Source organism: Spea bombifrons, chromosome 4 (genome assembly GCF_027358695.1).
Source record: "Spea bombifrons isolate aSpeBom1 chromosome 4, aSpeBom1.2.pri, whole genome shotgun sequence".
Classification (NCBI taxonomy): Eukaryota; Metazoa; Chordata; class Amphibia; order Anura; family Pelobatidae; genus Spea; species Spea bombifrons.
Window position 1 is genome coordinate 85,509,231 of NC_071090.1, and position 24,856 is coordinate 85,534,086.

The 24,856-nt window shown below is 38.5% G+C and overlaps 1 protein-coding gene across 1 annotated transcript; it reads left to right on the plus strand.

The window, feature by feature from the left end:
* Positions 1-340: 340 nt before the first annotated feature.
* Positions 341-23,183, plus strand: LOC128490979 (ADAMTS-like protein 5). The gene is made up of 13 exons (XM_053463137.1): positions 341-802; positions 4,896-4,965; positions 6,804-6,967; positions 8,156-8,216; positions 8,348-8,450; positions 9,701-9,828; positions 10,246-10,369; positions 12,608-12,691; positions 14,735-14,898; positions 15,305-15,473; positions 17,065-17,160; positions 22,455-22,526; positions 22,665-23,183. Exons 1-13 carry the CDS (start codon positions 786-788, stop codon positions 22,997-22,999), a joined length of 1,587 nt encoding a protein of 528 aa, XP_053319112.1. The 5' UTR covers positions 341-785; the 3' UTR covers positions 23,000-23,183.
* Positions 23,184-24,856: the final 1,673 nt, after the last annotated feature.

The window sequence follows — 24,856 nt, forward strand, 5'->3', positions numbered from 1 at the left end:
TATTGTAGAAATATATTGGCCAATATATGGCCCCTACATAGAGTGTGTTATAAAATATGCTCGGAAATTTCTGGTTCTACAAAAAGTTTCCTGGTATATAAATCCCAGTACCGTGGATTAACGCTGTTTCTGTGTACAGCACCCAGTATACTGTGGTCGGTCCCCTGGCAGGTATGAACTAGTCCCAATAGTAGCTACACCCATGGTGATTGCAAACAGGAAGCTAAGTGCACATGTACACAGGCAGCGATCCCATGTACACAGGCAGCGATCCCATGTACACAGCAATCATATGTACGCAGACAGGGATCGCATGTACACAGTGAGACATCACACGCCGTGCCGGTGTCATGCAGCATGAGGCAGCCCCGCGCCTCCTCCCTGCAACACTTGAAGACACCTCACGAAGGCGAGTGGATCAGACACGGGGTGTGGGAGGGCAGAGCCTCATTCCGTACATCTGGAATGTGACATCCGTGGAACCATCGCTGTGTTAAACTCCGGAGAAGCGTGCAGTGGGCAGGGAGGAACTGGAAGGCATGGGATAGAGGATGCCCACATCCTGATCACACTCACCCCTGTCCTCTGAGTGCATGACCATGGCTGTGCCAGCACCGACGCTTAATGCAGAACACGGATCGGTGGGGCACACTCTCCGTGGATTAATCACCTGTGGATCTTAAAGCCTTTGCGGATCTCCCCTTCTACTCCTGCCGGGTTCTCACAGATCTCACAGGCTCGCTGCTTGCTTCAATTTAACCTTTGCTCTGCCACGAGGGAGGAGGATGCTTCCTAGCTTCAGGTGAGTTGTGTGCAATACAGAAATATCCGCATCTATTATTTTATTTCAATCATGATTCCTCCACATGTTAAATATTCTCAGATTTCAGTTCCCAACATTTTTACAAATTACTCCATACCCCAGAAGTATACACCTGGAAAGTGTATTTTAACTGGGAATAATTGAAATATGATTTAGTTATTTTTGAAATACAAGATAACTATATATTGTTGCAGTTTGAATAAATATTTTTATTTATGAGGCCAAAAATGATGATACATCACGGATTGGTATTAGGACTGAGAAAGTAAAATGTGATGTGCGGGGTACATGTAGTTTTTTAAATTCCTGCAGAGATTGAGGCTTAACTTTTGAACCGCTTGCTACCCTTAACTGGCAACCACAGTTGAGCTACCTCAACCTCTTGTGATCTAGATGGCCACCCATGAATTAGACAATATGTAGGTTCATAATGCTTGTCCAGAAGAAACAGGTAAATGCACAGCCCTGACCTTTACTGCCAAGCAAGAACACCTGCAAGACCTTCCATGTACTCTGTACAGGTGAGTCCATAAAGTTATGCTCACCACCTGTGCCTCGATGAAATATGTGACCTCAAATCTATCTCTGGATCTTTCATTATAAAATTTGCTACAATGATTTCCTTTTTAGTGCCATATACATAAAAAACATATAAAATTTTGTAGAAATGGTGAAAGACGCTTTCAAAAGTATTTCCTAAATAGTTGAGACGCACTCGTTTGTTTTTGCAGAAGAGTCAGGAAGGTACCTGTGTCTATTAACTTCATGATCAGGTCTAGTAAGCTAAGGTCATGTAAGGATGCTTCTCTGCATGAAGCAATTACACGTTATCTGGGATGACAACCTGGTGACTTTTAGGGTCAACGTTTAAGAGAATCAGCCTTGCCATTCTCCTCCCAATGGAGAGCAGTCTTGTATGTTCTGCACATAGTTATTCTGAACACGGCACATTGGGAATGAATGAGAGATGTGACAGCTGCTCTTCTCTGTTCACTAGATGTCACGTGCCCTATCCTAGATATTTGCGGAGATTACTGGGTGTAGGGTGTCATTGCAAACGATGTAACGAGGCTGTTTGCCTGAAATGCTTAGCGACCATCCAAGTGGGCCATTGGTGAACACTCCACATGCCAAGCTGGAAACCTGCGTCAGAGAAAAAAGGAGATCAAACACCAAGGACAGGGCCACTTACATCTGGAGAGTACTTGGAGCGCTCTAGGTGCTAATGCAAGCACAGCAAAAACAATAGTGTGTACTTTCCAGCCTGTGTATGTCTGTTTCAATAAAAATGAAATGGCACTTAGATTACGCAAAATGACTTTGTTTATTCAGCAGCAATCTGGAGTATTTATGGGATTATTCGCATAATACAGGGGTCATGTAAGGAGTCCATCTGCAGTAGTATATGTTGATGTGGTTATTGTTCTTGTATTACCTTGATATGGAACATTATCAGGAAATAATTGGTACAGAGAACTCAGGTCACATTTAGTTAGATGGGACCTAGAAGAACTGTCTTAACCCCTTAATGGCAAATCCCATACATGTACAGGCTCAAAATGCATTGTTGGGTTTAGGGACTGCCCATTGTCATTAAGGGGTTAAAGGAATGGTGAATGGTGCGATGTAAGTCTTGTGCTTTGATAATTTAAGTGCAAAATCAATTTTCTTTCATTCATTCATTTCTTGTCCAACAATTTGCTCCTTTGGCTTAGAAATTGTATTGTTATTAGTACTACTACTAATAATATATAATATTGAATCTACGCATAATTAGCTTCCTTTGTGTGATCTGTGTTCCATATTCACGTTGGCACAAAAACCTCCTTTTGTTAAGACGCAATCACTCATAGGACTGGTGATGACTGATGTCAGTGCCTTTAGTACATGTTCTTTCCTTACCTAAAACTAATTTGTAACTAATGAAGTGAGACTTTGGAAATGTTTGCCTGCATTATGCTGGGGTTTGTGTCCAACTGGTATAACCAAAGCCAAGTTAATGAAAGGGTTGAAGCTGAGTTGACTGATGATCTCCATTCTTTTGCTCAACTTTAAGATTAATATTGCTAATGACTGAAATTTTTGTACTGACATTCAATTTGTACTGAGTAACCTAAACAAAATATTTATTATAACCACCCCACAGGAGGACTTCTAAACTTAGGAAACAGACCTAAAAGCATATGTGAAATCTGTGCTTCATGTATGTAAACTACATTGAGTCGTTAGGCTCTGGCTTTTGGGTATTTGGTTAACTTTTTCTTCTAAAGTTGCCTTTGCTCTAGCATTTTAGTTGTACCCATTAATGAGCCAACACCAGGCTGAACAAAATGTTGTCATATAAAGTAAACCTTGAAGACCTCAGATAACCTTTGCTTAGATGGAGAATGTCTAAAAAGCTTTTATGACTCTCTGCCCTTAGGCTGCAGCAAGCTGGGCTCCAGCCCCAGGATGTTTTGGTGCCTTTTAGGCACAGTAAAAGGGCATTAGTATCTTTCTGTGCCCTCATAAAGGGCAGCTAGTTACCTCCTTGATGACTATTGTCTCTGCATCTCTGAATGAAGTGGAGCTCTAAGGTATGATTATATGCCAACACTCAATGCAGAGATCATGACCATGACCATGAAGGAGATAGGGACAGTATATAGATTTCACTTGGAATCCTATCCCTTTTTTAGCGCAGAGGCGGTGTAGGGGATGGGTCGCCCAAACTTAAATAGTAGGGTCACCTAGGAGTGGCAATTCCTAAGACTTCTGGAGTACCATCAGGTCCTAAGCAGCGATCACTCCATGTCTGGACCCTTTACATGCCCTATTTGTGGCTTCTCTATGACTCTTTTTGCATTGCATGTTTAGCATAGGACTGCATATATTGAGGGTTGTGCGACACTTTGTATACTTGTGCCTCATCCTAACGATTCCAACCTATTTCTTTATTGGAGAACAAAAAAAGCAAAACAAAGTAGATGTGTTTAGCAAGAGGTGTTGTGTTATCTAGTATCATTATACCATCAGGAATATAAGATTGATTGGCTTCTTTATAAGACCACTTTTCAAACATTTCATGGTCAACTTGAATACACAGCACAAAGAATTTCCAGGTGAGCATTGGAACATAAAAACCAAAATACACAAGTTAACACAATCAAAAGCTATATATATATATATATTTATTTATTTATTTTAAATTATTATTATTATTATTTAAGTTTTTCCTTTTTTTTCCTCAGTTGTCATTGGAAATTTTAGGAAACCCGATTCTTTATTTGCCATTTATCTAGTTACCACCTGCTTGGAATGTAGACACTTAAGGATTCTTTGCCTTTTTCTCTTTGTTTACATAGCTTCATTAGGTGAAAGAACCTTCTCATAAGGAGGAGCGAGTGATTGATCTGTCTACAAAAAAATCTACTCTGGCATGTGTAATAGTTCTACAAATAAACCTCCCGTATAACATTCAAAATAGCAACTTTAATATTTGCTTAGTAAGCAGTACAAACAAGTGAAACATTATTTTAATTGAATATAACTGTTCGTTATGTAATGAGATTTGCTGAGCACAGAAAGAGAAATCCAACTACAAGAGATATTGTAGTAGTATAACATATAGTTAAATCAAGGAGATTTTTCCAGTGTCCTCACACTTTCAACTATGCATTACACAGGGCCAGCTCAGCCCTTCTTGTTGGGGAAACCTGCTAGTGTTGGCCCTTCATAATGAAGAATAAAATGAGGGTGTTGAAACCGCTCGTATTATTCCCTTTAGTGGATAAACCCAAAAGCAATATTGTGGGTTTCATAAGTAACGTGTTCACCTACTATAAGAGGATCTGAGTTTACTGTTTGGTGGGTGGTTTGGTGGGTAAGGTAGCGAGATAGCTGCCTTTCATTGAGGAGAAATCTGGACTTTTATTGTCCATATTGCTCCTGGATACTGCATCAGTGTTTTTTTTTGTGTTTTTTTTTTTTTTTACAATTACATGCGTTTAATTTCCATTTCATTATTAGTGTTACTCAGATATGTTAAACCCCTTATTTTCCATTGTTATTCACGTTGTGTTTCCATCCCCAGGTTGATATATCAGTGTGTGGCTACTGTGTGTGTCATCTTCTTCCTCCTGATTGTCCCATCTTTCAGCCAGGTACATTGACCTATTCCAGGATTTATTTATTTTTTTACCCACATGTTGGTTGTCCTCCTAAACATCCCCAATAATATATGAATTCTTCTTATTTACTATGTGATTTAACACAAAAATATTTAGCAAAACACCAAAAAATAAAAAAGTTGGAAGTCACATCCATATTTTTAATGATCGTTGTATTAAGGCATTCATATATCGACCTTCATGTGGCAGTGGCATAGTCTTCTGAACCGCACAGAACATTCTCTCCATGATTTCTAGGCACATAAAACCTCTTGCCCAAAAGGAAGATTCTAAGTTTAAGACACCTCTCCGATTATCACAGATGTTAAATATCTTAAATATGTTTCCTGTCTTTTTGTTGTGTGTGGTGATAATATTGCTTGTAATGCGGTGTACAAATCGTAGGATGGCTGTTATCATTTGGAACCCTGTGTATACAAAAACTTTACAAACAAAGCAGGGTCTGGTTTATTTCGAAGACACAGCTCCACCGGCTTCTTCCTATCAAACCGTGGACTCTGCGACTAATCCTGGTTTGTACTTTGAGAAGACTGGCGATGAACTATTTTGAAATCTGTGTCATGCTGAAAATAGCCTTCCATAGTTTTTTTTATATGCTGTGTTTATCATTCTTTAAATACCACGTGCGGATGATGCAAATGCTCTTTATCTTTAACTGCTCTGCCCTCATTCATTAGAGTAGAGTTTATGGAGGAGTTCAAAGTTCAGGGTTATTTCAATCTTCTCAAAGTCCACCATGCCCGGTGTACTGGAGCTAGGTGACTAAGGCGTAATTTCTGTGCGGTTTATGGGAGTGAAACTAACACCTAGTTGAGATTCCACCTTTTTCTATGTCGGCCCAAGGTATCAACTTAAACAAAATGCACCATTTTCTCTTGGGCTAATATATATATATATATATATATATACGGTGTATATATATATATATATATATACACAAACACGTGAACACCATTATCATCTATATTGTTTCTGTTTATAGGTTCCACATATTTCTCAGAAATAAAAACATACCAATAAACATGTTACACAGAATGACAAAATAAAGGAAAATTTGCAAATGAGCAAAGAGTAGTTAGGGGCATTTAAATTCTCCAGCTCCTATGAATTTATCAATAAAAATTAAAAAAAATCCCTCAGTCCTGCCTGTGACTTGAGATCTAGAGAGCAGGCTACGGTGCTGATGTGGAGGTCCTGGCTTATTACAGGAACCGGGCCTGAGTGCACACGCATATCCAGAGGCCTGACGTCGAACCCCCCCCCCCCAATAAAATACTATTAATAGAGGGAAAAGTTCATTAGACAATTGTTTACATAGTTTCAATAGCCATGAACGTAATTGACTTTTGTTGCATGGTTCACATAATGCAGCCGTCAAAAACCACCTTGGCATGTTATTGTTACCGGTATTCTATTCATGCAGTCCATGTTTTTTTGAGCTTTGCAAACAAGACACAGAGATATTTGTTATTTTACTTGGTAAAAGGCCATCTCTTTTCAGGTTGGCTGTCTTATGAAAATGTGATTTTTGAGTCAATATTCCAAGCTTATTTTGAAGACTCTGATTCTTTTACCAAACAATTCTGTCCACGTCCATCCGTGCCCTCGGGGCTAGATGCCCCACATATATTGTCATGAAAACAAAGCAAGTTAAACTGACCAGGAGCCAGATAAAAATCCTGTTTTCGTTGCCTATTGTCAGAATTCTGCATATTTTCCATTGCCTAAAGAAGCTGGTCTCCAGCTTTAAAACAACACATTGAGCAGCTACAGTTGCATGTTAACACAGCTCCGTTTTGTGCCTTTATTAGGTTCAGAGGAGTCCGTATTACAGAGGAGAGGTCAGCCTCTTTGGCCCTGAGCACAGTCCACCTCTGAGGTCCAGCAATGAGTGGAGTTCATGGCAAAGCTGGTCACCATGTTCCCGAACCTGTGCCGGGGGAGTAGCAGTACGCACCAGACATTGTCTCGTCAGGTAAAAGTATGGCATTCCTCCCATCTTCACAGATGTCCGGTCCTTTACAAGTAAAGGGAGCTGTTCTGAAAACTGAGGATAAGGAGCCGTGCAGATTATTGATTTACCTAAATATTTGTACAGTAATGCAATAAAATGTTTCCATAGGAATATGCATTTTTAATACTAATTTACTTCATGACAACCTCTAGGTCTATCTCTTTCAATCGAGATTGCCGTAGAGTAAGGTTGTTCTAAGGTTGTTCAATGATCTATACAGGTATGCATGGAGATGTATTTAGTGCAGATACAATGAATTGTGCAAAGGTCTTCTGTTTTTTGTACCAGTAATTCATTCAAAAGAGCTTCTGGCCCATGATCGGTCATTGTGGTATACTAGGACAACCTATAGTCCCTGTAATGCACATCAGGTACACTGTCACACCCATGTCAGCATCAGGGTGACCAGTCCAATAAAATAAGCAGCCAGTGCAGATATTTAGAGGTAACCCATGGAAGGAGCACAGAAACATTCCAGAGACACGAGAAATGATATCTTCCTACGTATGCGCTTAAAACCAGTTTCAAAGCACCCTGAGGCAACATCTGACACTTTATATAATACACTGAATCTGTGCTCTCCAAACTGGCCATAGCATTCAAATTGCCCTCAGTATCATAGAGACTAGGTTAGGATTCCATCATATCTGGAGCATATTGATGCAGCAGTCTAATTCGGGGCCACAACCCAATTGCAGTGATTATAATTTTATGGATACCATGCAGTTTTGTTACTTCACACATATTACACTTTGACATACAAATTAAGTATTCCCTAATAGACACATACTTGCTAAACACATTATTTATCATTTATTGATCTCCATATTGCCATATCACCCGACCTATGTGACCATGTGAAATACTATATGATTCGCAGTTTAGAAATTAATTAAATCTGCCAAATGTAAGCTTTGAAGCTTACTTTCAGCGTAAAATCTTTACTAAAGATTTACTTCTTGTAGGCATGTCTTCTCCTGTAGAAATTCTCTAAAAAGAATTTAAAAGTATGTAAAAAAAGGCTGTTGAAAATGTGTACTTTTTTTAAAGGAGTGATTTGGAATTATAATGTATGTGCAGTTTTAACATCTTTTTCATATTTGTCTGCATAGATCACACTCATGTCATTTACTTTTCTCGACCCTACAGGGATCCAACGAGCTTGCCCTGTCATGGGGACCAAAGACAATACCAAGTGTGTAACACAAAGGTAAGGATACCATCTAATGCCAAACTAGTGCTAAATCTATGCACAGTGGATCTGGGCTGAATATAAGAAGTTCAGATTAAAACGTATCTCATGAATATATTTATTTAATAAATGAACCGCTTCTTTCACAGGTCTGCCCCACAGAAGTGACCGACTTCAGGCATTTTCAGTGCTCTGCTTACAACCACAAGCCTTTAATGGGAAACTACTACAGATGGGTCCCCTTTCATTCAGGTAAACAGAACATCTTGCTTTGGCCCTTTTTGTAATGTCTTCTAGAATGACCAGCAAAACATTGCATACCATATACCTGGTCTATTAACTTTTCTAACATGTCTTGAAGTTGGTCATCTTGAAGTTTCTTGAAGCTTGGCGTCTAATTTGGGAGATTCAGCATCTACCAAATACAGTTGATAAACCATATTCCAATTTCTCCCTACCAGTATGATCCTACCCTTACCTTAGTCTTTAATCAGTGACACTGCTGGCACAGAGCTAGCCTACCTCACCATAAACTGTCCTCTCGTACTGTTCCTCCTTGACATGGTATATCCTTCATCCATATCGTATAACAAGCAACTCATTTCCCAACTTTTAAAACCCTCAAAAACATCACGTTCTCTTACAGTTCAGCAACTGTTTCCAACCACAATTTGACTTTGTTGAGTTATTATCTGATACACGATTCAATAGCTATTCCTGTGTGCACTATTCTAACTGGACCTCAAATATTTAAAGGTTCTCTAAAAACAAACAAAAATCTAGGCATGATTTACCACAGTGTTGCTAACAGTTAGACCGTATCATAAGCAAGTGATGAGTGTCCCATTTGATATGTTTTTTTTTTTGAAAGCCCAGTAGATGTATAAATATCCTCAAAATAGACCAGCACGTCACCTGCAAATGTACTGCTTACGAGCCAAATTGCCTCCAGAGATGTAATGTGCATCGCTTAACTTGTAACCCTTTAATATGATCCAGTATCTATGTTCCTCAAGGAGAAAAAGCTATGGCTTCTCCTCTTCATTCCATAAAAATGGGTTAGGCTTGTCATGTCCCAATTAACAAACAACATGGTGTATGTATTCTAGAATAAGCTTTATTCTAAAGGTTTAAAGTTACCAGACATCGTGTACTACAGTTTTAAAAACATATATTTGCTTAAGTGGAAAATTTGCTTAAATCTGAAAATACCACCGTTGTCAATCTCCTCCTCTGCCCCTTAATTGTGGTTACAACAACCAAGAAATGGTCATTTCAGTTCCCTGACTTGATGGTGAAAAACCAAGGGCGAACCACAGCAAGTTTCAAATGTGGAAGAGTTCGTCACTGGGCCTTCATGATTCACCAAGAAGGAGTTGAAGTTGCAGCTCTCCTGCAAACGTTGGCTTTATCAGATAAATCCCAATGACTTTGTGTGTGAGAAAAAGATCTGTATGCCATGTTTTTATATCAATGTCTGCACATTTTTGTTTCCTAATAAGGACAAAGCGACTGTGAGCTCAGCTGCTTGGCACAAGGGCAAAATTTCTATTATAATTTTGGCCGGGTTTTGGATGGAACATCGTGCAGAGAAGAACATGATGGCATCTGCATTAATGGCCAGTGCCTGGTAAGTGTGCCCACCCACGGTTGATGTGAAGAGAAAAACACTTTTATCTATTTAAAATCATCGGTATCATTGCATGTGAAAAAACGGAATGATTTATTTTTGAGTCCAGCATATGAATTTATTTAAATGTGTATTATCTTAAACCTATACACCTGTGATACCTGCTATATACAGCTAGAACTTACACAAGGGAGTCCAGGACGCCAGCCTACAAACATCATTGAGGCAAAAATAAAACATTCCATACAAAACATTACCATCCCTGGCTGGTCCTGTTGAAGGAAAACGTAAAAGGAATACGATCAGTCTTAAAATATTTTTTTTTCAAAAACTCATTGTTTGTAGTTCTGGTGACCTCTCCGTGTCATCTCTTCATCTCATGCGATACTTGTGTTGATGGATTTTCATTCCCAACAGAAAGTTGGCTGTGACCACATCTTAGGATCAGAAGAGAAGGCGGACATCTGTGGTGTTTGTGGAGGAAAAAACGTATCGTGCAGACATCACCACAATATCTACACTACAAAGTATCCCGCCTCTGGTAATCATCTTTGAATAGCTCATCAACTTACCATCTATGGGACGGGCTTTTGTTTTCTCTTATCCTTCCTCCTACTTTATTTCACAGAAAATCGGCCCTTACAAGCAATATTAGACAGACACAAACATTGATTTTGATGATTATCATCTAGAACCACTGGAAAAGAAGATGAGTAGGAACACAACTCATATGGTGGTTTATACTAGGAACTGTTTTCACTGTAGACTGTTTAAAATGTTCTAATACAAAACAATTTTATATTCACAAAAGCATGTGGACCTGCAGCTATAGTTTAGAATAGTCATCCCACTAGATGAGGACAACTCAATACAGTTTAAAATTGCAGGTATTATGAGTTTGCTCCAAAACAATTGAGGGCCACCAGTTGTGACCACTGCTGTTCAGCAGGAGAGAGAACCAGAAAATCGTTATGCTCAGTATATAGCCAGCTGAGGTTTTATCCAAGGATTATATTAATTAATATTGAGACAATTGTAGCTCTTATTCTCCAGGCTGTGAATTCGGACCTTATCAGCTTTGAACAGCTATGCCAGTGAATATACGGCTCACACAGATCGCTTCCTTTGGTGTTAAAGGACATTGCATGCTACATTTTCCCTGTGTTCAGTAACCCTCTGGATCAAAAGTCTTATCATTATGTGTAACCCAGCTGCAATCTGTAAAATATTTGTTGAACACATAGGTTAAGTATCAAATGACACATAATCCACTGATATCTCTTATTAACTGCTATTAATAGCATCATGCAGTAAGCTTGGGGTGAATACAACATTAAAAAATAAGACTGTTTCAAAGTCCAGTAGCGATCAATAGGGTAGTTTCTCTGGAAAGTGGTAATTGCAGCATAGATCAGAAGCAGGAGTAAATACAGGAGTGTGTGGGAGAGAGTGCTGGTTTCATCTCTGTCCCTTGTATTCCTCCCACTTGTGGACGTATGTCCCCTGCTTTCCATACAGTGATGAGAGTCCCAGTGACTAGGGCTTCTAGGGTAAGAACATCCGTTTTACAATCCCCTTACGTTATGTCAATGTGTTTCATAGAAAACCATTCTTATCTTCCTTTTTATGATGCAAAAACTCAAACCTTAACCAGTCCCTGGTCTCATTGTAGATTCAGGATAGCTTGGCCACCATGAAATCTACTACTTCTGCTGGGAGGCAGTGTGTGGGTGATGCCCTGGTTAGCCATGAATGTACTCCAGCGCATGGCTCCATGTCTACCTGTCTCTTCTCACATTCCAATTTCTGTTATTATGATGAACACTCCCTGCGAGGAACACACTGTGGTTTAATGTGTCAGCTTTCGAGTTACTTGTAAAGCCAGGGATTATAGTTATTATTCTAGTATGCCTGTGTTGATGGATGTCAAACACTTTTATATTTAGAGAGGAGGTGGTAGTCACGAAAAGGAACAGATGTAAAACTGAATATGGCTCATAGTTTCAATAAAAATGGCTTCTAGAAAATCGTTCATATTTTTCTGGAGGGGGTCGCTGTATTTGTATTATAACAACATATTCAGTGGGTAGCTGCTAAACATTTTATTATCTTTCCATGACAGTTTGAACCTCTGGTCGTAATCGTCTCAATTTGTCTTTGTGGGAAAACATTTTCTATGTCAAAATAAACCCATGCAAAGTGTAGTGGACGCAGTGCTCGTTATTGGAAACTGGGTTATACATTCATAGTCCGGGGTGTATACATGTATCATTGGCCAAGGATAGCACTGTCACAAGGTTTTTTAAAGTAACAATCATGCCATTTGTTGACAGGACTGTTCCTTTAATTGAACGATACAAACTTGAGAACAGGATATTTTACTTGGCCTGGCAGGCAGACGCAGGCAGGGCTCGGTCCAAGGGGAGAACGTCAGCACACACTCACCCCAATTACTTTGCATGCAGGAGCAGTTGTCCTTTCTATTTGAACAAAATGGGCTTCTCTGACCCTTTGAGTGTGCCATATTTATTCACACTAAAAACTATGAGCAAAGATTGTTCCCAGGACATACTCTAAAGTGAAAGAATTTGCCGGAAACATCCAGACATATGATTTAACAAATTACAGCATGGACTTATATTTCAAAGCAATAAAATAGAAGGACATTTAAGCCTTCCAGAAGATACACACCTCCGAATCTCAGATACAGCTATGCTATTTAGAGAAGTGTCTTATGGAATTCTCATTCATTTTTGGTTACTCTACAATCCATTTTCAGGGCTCTTTGGATACAACGAAGTGACCATGATCCCTGCAGGTGCTACACACATCAAAGTGACCGATAAGAGTAACAATTACCTGGGTAAGTAGAGGCCACTTGAAAGACCTGATTTCCAAGGGTATTTGCTCTAAGTTCACATTTCTCCAAATGCCACAAGCAATGTTTGGTGTTTATAAAAGCAAAACTGGTGCTTTCTGGGGTATAGTCCCATAGAACCCAATGAAATGCTTCTCCTAGCTATAAATTAAGCATTTTGTCCAAAACTCCACCTTCATTTCCTTAATTAACAAAGCTCCATTAACACGTAATATAATAATAATACATGGCAAGAGCCTTCTTTCAGAACTTTAACGTTAATATAATTCTGAGCTTTACCGGAACAATATGTTAGATTCTGAGAAGACACAGCAGGTACCCCACTCTAGGGGTTACAATGGAACCCCATACGGACTGCGTGCTGCATTAATTGCCACTTTAGGTTTAAATTTATAGTAGAATGAAAACATGTATTTTTGCAAGAACAGCGTGTTTGAAATCTCATGTTTCAAAAAATGAGCTGAGAGCTTTTGTGGTCTATGTCATGGAAAATAATTACCATAAAGCTCCTAGTAATCGGCATGATCTTGCGTATGTTCTGAGCTGTCTCATTAGTAGGGTATTTTTAAGCCCTCTGGCTTTTTCTAAACATATTCTTATCTGTCTATTGGACTCCGCATAAAGGCAGGTAATGTCTTGCCCAGGAATAAGAAACACAGACAAAAAACTACACCTTTGCCTCTACCCCTGTCAGCTCACCTCTTGGGAATGACATCCGACTTTATGGATTTCTAGGCGTTGAATGCAATGCATAGAAATGGGAGTGTTTTTAGACCATGGGTAACCTCAAGTGTCACTCATTAGGCATAAATCTCAGTCATTGCCTCATCATTGGCTCCACTCTGTACTGAAATGTTTCCATTAACACTGGGTTTTTATTCCATTCAAATGCATGGTTGCCAAGGGAGGGATAAAGAAGACTGGTTATGATGTAGACATGGTCCTTGAGACAATAGGTGTAGTGTTTATGAGGAGGCAACAATTAATGCTTAATAAGCAGAACACAGAATGACCATATACAATACTTCAACAAATGTATGCTAAAGTAAAAAAGGAGTTGAAGCTGAGTTGGATCATTTGGTTGACATTTCTTTGGGTTTTATTTGTTGGAGAATTGGATCAGCATGTGCACCGATACAGAACAATATATTTTTGTTTATCTCCCACACTCAGAGAACAGTGTTGCAACTTAAAATATCTTAAGAACACTTAAGGAATTTGTAACATTTGTCGGCGCTTTCTTGATGTTCTGTAAAAAAATGCAGCTTTCATTTGTTGTGTGAAAAGAAATCCAGTAGAGGAGCAATTGTTCTAGCAACCTTCAAACGAAATACTCGAAAAGAATGGATCAGCTGCTGACCGCGAATAAGCCAAAAACTAAAAAGTCCAAGAATAAATTGATGTTCCTCTGCTGTTTATGCAACTTCATTCTGGCTGATTAAAAATATAACTCCTTTGATGGTCCTTTACAGGGTATTTCATTATTATAAAGGCATCCTGTTGACGCCAGAATAAGGAAATAGACAGTTTTTGTAAAACAAGTTTCTGCAGAGGAACGAATACAGAATTTGGCACATTAGATTATTGTGAGGGAGGCTGTAAAAATCTAATGTATTCCTGTTATTACTTAGTGCTAATAAATAACCAAATAAATGCAATGACTGTAATCGTTTCTGATTAGCAACATTTGGCAACAGAAATTTTTAATGTGTTTTTATCTTTATAGTTCTATTGTTTTTCATTATGTCATCCACTATAGTGCAAAAGACTATTTACTACTGGGAAGGTAGCCTGAAATATATAATTATGTTTTTTTAAAAAAAACAAACTTGTCCACAAAAAAGTCTTCCTGGTTTTACTGACACATCATCCCCAAAAAATAAAGGTCTCCTGTGTAAATTCAGTATTACTCTGATGACCCTTTGGTTCTGGATATTGAGACGTATGGTGACATGGCCATACTGCTCTAGCGGGAGTGGGATAGTTTTCCAATCAAGTGACCTTAAATTTTTATGTTCTGTTTTACAGCTCTGAGAAACAGAAATTATCACTACATGATCAATGGAAATTGGGCCATTACCCATCCCGGAGATTACAATGTAGCTGGGACCAAGATTCAATACCGGCGGTCTGCTGACAACCAAGAAAGCTTTGAGGCAACAGGGCCTACAGATGAGGATCTGCATGTTATGGTTAGTATTTATTCTGCTAGCCTAATTATATATGTACACACACACACACATAGAAGTTGTGTGATAACGCAATGGTTAGTTATAAAGTATTTGTTGGGGATGTAGTGCATTGCGATATTACATGTGTTGTCAGCAAATATACCTTAGCAGACCTGTGACTTTATTATTTTCTTGAAGAAACTTTTTGGGATTACTTGCTTTATTGTATTATATGACATTTAAGTGTTTCTTGCAAAAATATGAATGAGGAAAATACCACATGGTTCAGGAATTATATTATTATTATTGTATATCCAATGAAAAGTACTTGGAATGCAGTTACTGATTCTACACTCACTTCTAAGTGTTAAATACAAAAAAATGCAGAAAAAATATGCATCTATGATATAAATGTTTTCTATTCCAGGTCCTTTTTACCGAGCAGAATTTGGGCATAGAATATGAATACTGGCTTCCTAAAGATTACTATATTCAACACCAAAGGGACCGAAGCTCGCTACAAGACCAGGTGGAAGTGTCTCTGTCACCTGTTCTGCCAATTACCACCCGGCCACCAACAACTACAAAACCAAGTGGTGAGTGAAAATATGATATTCCTAGATCTATGGGGCTTCAACTTCCACAAAGCAGTATTCCATTGGGAATGGTCTTCAAAAACATAAAGAGTGAAAAAAGGGAGCTCAGGAACCATAAGTGAACAGTCACTCGGCATCTGAGCAAAACTACATGGCAGGGATCTGCAGAGTTAAGATGCTCTTTTACTAACTGCTGTAATACCTCCAAAATTTAAAGGCCCAGGTATGGGTATACGAAAAAAAAATAATAATAAAATATATATATAAATTAAGGGTTAGATATATATATCTTTGGGTCATATGGTTTACAGTAAAAAACTGAAGTTTAATCAACAGACATGATTATCCATTGAGTCAAAGTGTGGAGGGTTGAAGATACGCTGCATGCTATAAACTTAGTGTCTGCAAGAACTTAATTGGATGGAAGGATTAGCAGGCTCTCCGTAAGAAACCCTTTTGAATTTACTGGCTTGTTTCCATGGACAAACTCCACTTTTGTAAACACTTACCTTTTGAGCCCCGAATGGCAGGATTATTTTATGGGCAGAATTCTCCCACACGCAGAATAATTGCCTCGGACTGTTTAAAATGTCCCTGCTGTCCCTGACTCGCTATCTTTTACATTGTATAAACATACGTACACTCCCACGGCGAGATGTAATTAAGGAGAACAGAAGACAGAACCCTGACACAAACAAAATGTTACCGTCTCTTTGAGCTCAGGGGTTAAAAGTCACTAATATTTACGTTTCTGTTTCCTGAAATGTGTTAGGGCATCATATCCTTTTATCAGTCGGCATGCTGCATGAGTGAAGGTTTTTTCCAACCCCTTTGAAGCTTAGAAATAGTGCATTTTTTACAAAAAAAGGATTTAACGTAAATCAGTCACATGAAATAAAAGGACAACAAAACCTTAAATTAATGAAAATGGGAATACAAAAAGCTATTTTTCTGAAAGAGGGTGAAATAACGTAAGGAAATCGATGGGATGAAACGGAGGAGATGAGAATACAGGATGAAAAAGCTTAGTTAATTTTGTCTGACCGGCCTTGGCCATGCATGTCTGGAACACTGGGCTCCTCAGTCATGGAATCATTTGGTAATTAGATTTTAGACTATTGTTTAAATTTACTCTTTTGTTTTGAAGGTATGGAATTGTATTTGCATACATGCGTGTAGCTTAGTACTATAGTGAGAGAAACAATGCTGTTATTTGGTTAATGCAGTGAGGGAATTTAAACAGGCATGCGAAATAAAGTTTGAGGTTTATACAAAAATTGGGCAGACTAGATGGGCCAAATGGCTCTTATGTGTTGTCAAGTTCTATGAAAATTATAGAATCGTTGGGTTGCAATAAAACCACGTAGTTGCATACAATAAATTAGAGTATTTTTAAACTCTAAGAAGTAATAAAATCTTATACACAGATACTTCGTGATAATAAACACCTTGATCGGAATAAGGCAGACTAAAAATGTGCTCTTTTATTACTCAAATATTAATATATTATTAATCACATTTGAAAATGGAAGTCTTTTGAGGATATGCTTGAATGTTGAACTCACGGTTAAATTACATTTTTCCTTTATAGCACAAAGACCAACAACACTGGCAAAACGTCCACATCAGGCCCGCCTCGAAAGGGAGAACATGGAGTCCAACCTCATTAAAGAATCAACAGCAGACAGTGAGCAAAATGACTTTTCTTTTAGGGGAAAATGATTGCCCTTGAACATTTACCAAAATATATAAAAATATTTGGTTACCATTAGAAAAGAGGGTTTTTCTATGTAGTTGATCAAACGTCTTGTTAAATGCTTGCTTGCTTACCCCAAGCCTTGGGATAGACAAAATAATCATATTTGGTTGGAATGAGGGAATAGGTTGTGGAAAAGGAATCCAGCACTAGTGCCCTTGGCCGGAAAAATGAAGAGAAGCTCTTGTTTCTGATGTATTATTTTTTGTTTTCACTATTACGTGAGACGTGTCTCCGAATGATACAGAGAAATCTGTCTCTCTGACCCCAAGATTTTGGCGTCTTCCCCGTACCCATAAATGTGCAGCAGCAGCAAAAATATCTGTGAAATGTCACCACTGCATTCCTTCTTTTAAAAAGTTTCTTCAAACCACTGGATTAATGATTAAACAAGTGGTCTTCGGTAAAGTTTGTGCAATGTGCAAATATCTTTATATGTATAATGAATAGAGCCAGATTTCCCATAAGGCAGGCTACTCTTTTAGGAAAAGCCACCTGCTTCAGAGCGTTGAAAGGTGGCCACTAGGGTGACCACATCGGCCATGTTTTCCAGTACTCATATAATCTTTACATATTGGTAACCAGCCCAGATAAAATGCTTATCGAAGGGAACCAATTAGTCAGATATACATCCCTCAAACTGCAGGGCAGCATTTTATCTGGGCTGGTCAGCAATCTGTAAAATGATATGTGTCCTGGAAAACATGGCCGATGTGGTCAGCCTAGACTGGCAACGTGGAAGCTACAATGGAGATCGGTGCTGTTGAATTGAATTTACAGCTTTTTGGATCAGTCCACAAAAGCAGGACAGTGGGGCTTCTACCCGTGATAGAAACTGGAGATCTGAACTCTCGGGGGAATGCTACTTTATAAGTGATTATGTGTAGCAGCAGCTTGAGTGACCAAATGATATTTCTAGTCTAATTTATTTCTACTATGCAGGCATTATCTGTCACCATATATAACGGACAACAAAATAGGCAAAAAGTACTGTTTGTAGCCCATCCCAGTTCTCCATTGATTTTGCACTATTCCGCATTCCTCTCCTTAAGTGAACTCCAAATCATACGTTCGCATCACATTGGGATGGGCTTTGAAGAGCGCTTCAGTTTGTACATTTTGATTACTTCTTTGGAGTGTCTGATCTTGCAGCTAACTATTTTTGGAGAATATTTTGTTCCACCTTAAACCAGTTTGGCTTTAAATAAGACAATCTACTGCCCCATACAGCCTCATCTACAATAAATGTTTTTCATATAAAATGTACTTGCCTTGTTAAAATGCTGCAATGCATCGCCCTCTCCATGATTCCCACCATGCTTAAAGCATGTGTATGTGTGAGACCTACAGGTAATCTCACGTGTGCCAGCACTGCGCTGACTGGAATATCCTCACGTGCACACTGATCAGCAGAAGATGCACATGATGGAACCCATCTCCTCCAAGACAAGAAGGTGCGGTGGGAAAGAAGACCAAATTCTGATAAGTTCATCCATGCATTTGGATGGAAAAATGGATGAAAAGTGACACCCCAGAACTATTAGAAATATGGCGTTTCCTTATTTCAGTCTTATTATTTTACAGAGATATGTGATTTACTTATAATCTATCAGTGCAATGGGGTGTAAAAGCAGTACCCGGTGTCCATAGTAGACATAGTAGGGCCTATGGAGCAAATATTTGAGGACTATTGTGGTACAGGAGGCTTGGTCGGCACAGCCCAGTTGCAATATGTTGCAGTACAGCATAATGTACATGACTGGATCTTAAAGAAAATGCTGAGAAATACCAGCTTGGCTGCTGCTCTATTTTAAGTAAAATAAAGGATGTGAAATATACTCTGCGGTAACTTTATCTGCCATACGTAGAAAATAAATATCTAATAATAAAAAAATAAAAAACTGAACCGTCTCCCTTCGCATACTCTTTTCATAGGAATGATTTAGTGCTAGACTCCATTTTTCTTTCATATTTTCTGCTTGAATGAGTGAAAATGTTACCTTTGATCTGTTAGCAGGATATCATTTCAGGAGTGGCAAAGCGAAGACGCGGAAAATTATCTGGAAAAAAAAGTCAGGATGTCAGTTATTTGGCAAAAACAGCCTGGCATTGAGCCAAGTGCAGACTTCAACAATTCGGTTCTGTGGTAGAGAGGAATTGGGTGTGTGTGATTCTTTGGACCTTGTTATTTGTTCAGATGGTATTGACGCAGACTGATACACAGGCTCAACATGTGGGATATAACAGATATATCAGTGTCACATTCTCTGGATGCACTTATGTTGGCTGCACAAAGCTTTTATGTTCACGAGATAATATCTCCCTCTGCCTTCCTTGTTTATTACATTGGAAGAATTTGTGGAGCCATTTGTGGAGTGAACAAGACACCACATTTTAACCAATATCTGCCCCTTGATTTGTCCTGTAAGGATACACCACATCATAGGGGCTTCTTGTGGTTGGCTTTCAAATCTCATTACTGAAGTACTGAGCTTCAAAAGTTCAAAGCAAAACCCTGAATTTTAGAACTTGCGTAAGGTGCCTGAAACTTATACAATCTGGGATCATCTCTGCTTGTTCCAGCAGGGCTGACATTAGGATTTCAAATACTCTACATGAACTATGCCTCCAGCAACCATTTCTACATGAACTTGCTTTCTAATGTAGGGAGGAACCCATGGCAGCGCCTCTACCAGCTAAGCTTCCTGGGCAGTCACCTGTCTAATGAGCACTCCGGTCCTGTTTTCATTTTAAATGCATATTGGAGTCCATTTCGGACACCAGAGCATTCTACTGAAAACAAATACAAGCAGGCATTCCTTAGTTATTGGGTTTCTTCTGTATCTAAACTCCTTCCCAGCTGCTTCTGCTGTGCATTAAGAAAATATAATTATCATTGTAGAGACCAGGCCTTCAAGACCTGAAGTGGGGATTTGGTTCAGGAGCACATGGAGGATTGGTCATCAAAGTTAGTAGGTTTCATTCAAGTAGAGGAACTCTAGTGTGGTGTTAATGTATTTCAGATCCAGTTCATGGTGGACACTCGGCACCTAGCTCGCCTCTCAGGCTGGCCTAGGGAAAAAGTGAATAAACGTATTAGGTCAACTGAGGCTTTGTGAATAATAAATAGTTTGGCTTATACGGCCTCACAATTCTCAGATCCCTGTATTATTTTAAACTGATAATTTAAATGTTGTAAGAAGTAAGACCAATCTTAAGGTGCTATTGGACAATATATTCCAGCGTATACGTATGCTGTGATTGTGGCTAACATTTTAAAATTAGTCATACTCCTACTATTAATACTAATATCAGATTACTGACATTTCTTAAGATGAGTCTTGAGTTACCATGCAGGTTGTAAGCTGTAGCACCTTTTTGAAATGAAATAAAACACATAATGAAACACATAAAACACAAAATTTCATTTTCTGTAGCTGCTTTGGAGATAGTGAAGCAGAACATCAAAGATGGCCATGATGCAGCTGTTCCATGGAATCATTCATGGAGGTTCAATGGAACACAGTTGTTGGGCTGAGTGTCCACTCATGCAACAGGCCCAGTATAAACCAGTATGAGAGTACCTAAAGGCATTCTTAATCCTCGTCTTAATATGGCAGCACCAAAATGGAACATCATGCCCAACATTTAGACTACCTATTCAGTAGTGTTTTAAATGGAATGTATGGCCAGTATTTATGTCTTACTTGTATTATTGGGCTCGAGATTCCTTTGGTTGAATTCTTATTTTACCATGCTTTTAAGTCTTGACTGTGATGTGTAGTTATTTTGGTCTTTGAAGAATGCCTTAGATTTCAGAAAATTCACAAGTTTTTTTACTGATGTCCAAAAATTGGCAATTATTAAGTATTTTCAATATATAGCGCAAGATGGAATCTGTCTTGAAAAACAAGATTGATAGGATATGTCCTTTTGAAGACATCTCGTTTCCTGTTCCTTATGAAAGATCCATGCAATTAGAGACTCTGATCTGACTCGCAGATAGCGTTAAGAATTCCGTATCCTATTGATGTCTATCTGGTATTTGAAGATAGCAGTTTTGTTTTTTAAATAAGTGTTGTCTCTATACATAAATTGTGTTGTCATGTGAACCTGAGTAAAAAAATGATTTATGGTGGTAACATGCAACAAATTAAAAATTTTAAACACAGCTGCATTTATGGATTATTTCAAACACTTGAAATGCAAATATCGTATACATTTTTTGCCATGCTATCATATCTATTTTTCCTGTCTGTTAACAAAACTATATTTAGTTGTAGAGTGAAAATGCATTCTGTTTCATTCATTTGAACTAAAAAAAGGAAACCTTTACAAATTGTTAATCTACCTAACCTTAGCAGAAAATTGGCGTTTAAAGGTACAGGAATGGCCGTTTCCCCCAGGCATTAAGGAGGTTGTGTTTGCCTCACCAATAGCTTTATTTACTTATACTACCCTTAAAAACACCACCTGTTTAATCCCCAGTGCCTTTGCCCCTAGTGACCGGGTAAAAGAACTCTGCCAGCTTTCATTTGGCATAATGGGCGCTTAGTCCAGTGGCATATTCAGGTTTAGGCCTACAGGTCCAGGGAGGAGACCACAAAACAAGGAGCCGGATTGCTCCCTGTATAAGGCTCCCTGTATCGCCACTACTCAAAGGGTCAGTTAAATAGGAAATTGCTGATCTCCCTAACTGGCCCGTTAACACGATGGAGTGCTGTGCTGAGTTAAAACAGTCTAAGCTCCAGTGTTACTTCATGCTTTGTCCATTTTACATAGCATGTAACATCCTGCTAATATTATGGTCAAGCCATGTGCCAAACACCTCTTCACTGTGAAATAGAAATTGCATGTTCTCGTTAAATCAGCGTAAGACTGTTGGAACATTGGTCTACCAAGAGGACCACTGTTTTGACTATCCTGACCAAATCAGACAGTTGGCAGCAATGCTTTTACCATCCATTGTGTTCAGAGGTTGGGTCACTTTTTCATAACTACGGCTCTGCTAATCTTTCTTAGATAGCTGATCCTTTATTAACATTGTTTTCCAGCGGTTCACCTTAGCAACCTCCAAAACAAACCCTTTTTCCAGGGTAGTCATTTTTTTCTGTTTTGACTGTAAAAGAATAAAGCTTGCAAGATATTTCCACTTGATAACAAAACACAATAAAAAAAGGATCAAGCATGTGAGCAATCACCAAATTCCATTTTTCTAATTGCAGATAAATGTGGAAAGTGCAGAAAAGTCAAAGGACGGCAAAACAAAATCAAGCAGTATTGTCAGAAGGACTTTGGTAAGTAATTCTGATTTCTCTTTTTTGCTCTGCCAGCAGAAGACCAAACAGTGTCTGGCTGCAGCATTAAAAGGCAGAATGTCCTAGAAACACCTGACATTTTCTGTGGCTTATTTTTTATTTGATTTCGTTTCATAGTTTTCCGAGGAAGAGTTTTGAACAAAAGGATTGTCGGAAGGGAAACATGTTACGATATCCAAGTGATAATGACATACAAGAACAATTTCCCTATCCTGAGCCGGGAGTACATCTGGGTCCCCAACACTTGTGATTGTCCAAATCTTCTGGAGAAAAGGGAATACATAATAATGGCGAGGAGGCATGTTAATTACGAACAGACACTAAACAGGATATTGCTGGAGACACATAGTTTTGTACGGCCTTACAGACCAAAGGAACACAAGCTGTTAAGGGATCTTGATCAAGAATGTGCCAAGTATGGATACCAAATAAATTCAAAGCAGAACCTCTAAGTCTTTCTAAGGGAGATGGTTGCATAAGGACGCCATAAATAACACTTTGCTTAACTACCTACTGTCTGCCCCACTTGGAACAGTTTGGTAAAGGAATGTGCCAGTGATGGTTCCAGGGATTAACCCTGCTAATGCCAGGTGAAATCATTCTTTGTTGACCAAGGCACCGGTTGCCCAATTGACAATAAGAGTTTCAGGATCACATTTTATTACAGAAGCGCAAAGAACCCTGAACTCTCTGAGAAGGCTCGTTCTTTAGAGGCACTGTCCCCTCTAACATTGTTACAATAACCAGTAGAGCGTTAAAACAGCCTACGCGTTTTAGTATTTTTTTTTAAATAGTTCAGCAGTTTTCCAAATGGTTATAAACACAGGTTCGCAATAACTTCTCCTGGCATTTCCCAGCATATACCTGACCCCCTCTTCCTAACTGTATCCTGATTTGTAACAGATGCTGGAATCATGAAAGCGGAGGGGGGGGTAAATAAGTGCCAAAATATAATTAGCGGCAATGGTATTTTGTTTTCTTAAACATATTTTATTAAGACTATCTTAAAAACTGCTGAATGGTTTAAAAATGTTGATGAAACAGAGAGGCTGTTTCTCATCCACTGATTGCCATGTTCTGGTTGATAGATAGAAGTATGATTGTTCTATAGAACACTGGTGCTTTCACTATTTCACCTCCTTAGTGAATAAAACCCCCATTGCTATTCTGCCTCTGCTCTCTCATCTCTTCACAGTATGTTTCATGGCTAGAATGGTTATTTTTTTTAAGCATTTGTATAAAATATATCAATCTATATTTATATTTAACAATGAAATCACAGAGGTACCTATACTGTGTGCATAATTTATTTTCACCAGCTTGCAAAATGAACTCTAAATTTATTACAAGAGTCACGCACAGGTGTGCAAGAGTTTCTATATTTATACAGGGTGGTATGTACATAAGGCGTGTAAGTTTTGGTATTTGTGCGAATGTCGATGTACAGATAATGTTTATGGAGCATTTAATAAAACATGTCAACAAACGAACGTGAAGATCTGTTCAATATATCCGAGTCATGGAAAAAAAAAATCCTGTTTTTCCTTTTTTTTTACCCTTTCTGAGGATTACTCATTGTGTGAAATGTTTCTGAAATGCTAATGTTACTTTTATTACACATCTGACTTTTAGTAGATAAAAACAGTTACAAGAAGTCTAGTCGCACTTGGCCAACGGCTTTGTGTAAGCCAGGATATTAAGAATAATTTGTAGTTGTTAATGTTTTGCAGACACGTTCTTTAATAAATTACGACAGAAATGCAAAATATCCATTATAACAAAAAGTGTAACATTATGTTCACAGACAAGACATGGGAATTAAGCTATAATGACCTTAAAGGACTGGTAGCGTAGGTTATGACAGCGTCAGGTGTCTTGCAGCCATGTGGATGGGGTAATAGCTCTACCATGTTTAGAACAACTAGATGAATATGGTTACATATTAATACCGTAGTTATTGTGCTAGACATGCAAAGATAACACTAAAGATCACTTTCAGGTCTCCCTGTCTGCCTTCAAAAGAAATGAAGCCAACTATATGTGCTTAAAAACTAGATTAAAATATTTTTGCCTTTTAGGGACATTTACATAGAAGAGTCCCTGCAGAGAAGTTTCCACTTGCAAAAAGTTAAATTAATTGAACAAAGGGATTAACCACAGTTGGAACATTATGAAATTAGCTACTGCATCAAGTGTTAGGTGAAATACATTTTATTTTGAGGGGGAAGCCCTTGCCATCGCGATTAACTGTATTGAATGTAACTATTTTGAAATCAATAGCATCCTTTTTTTTTGTGATATATTTTTTG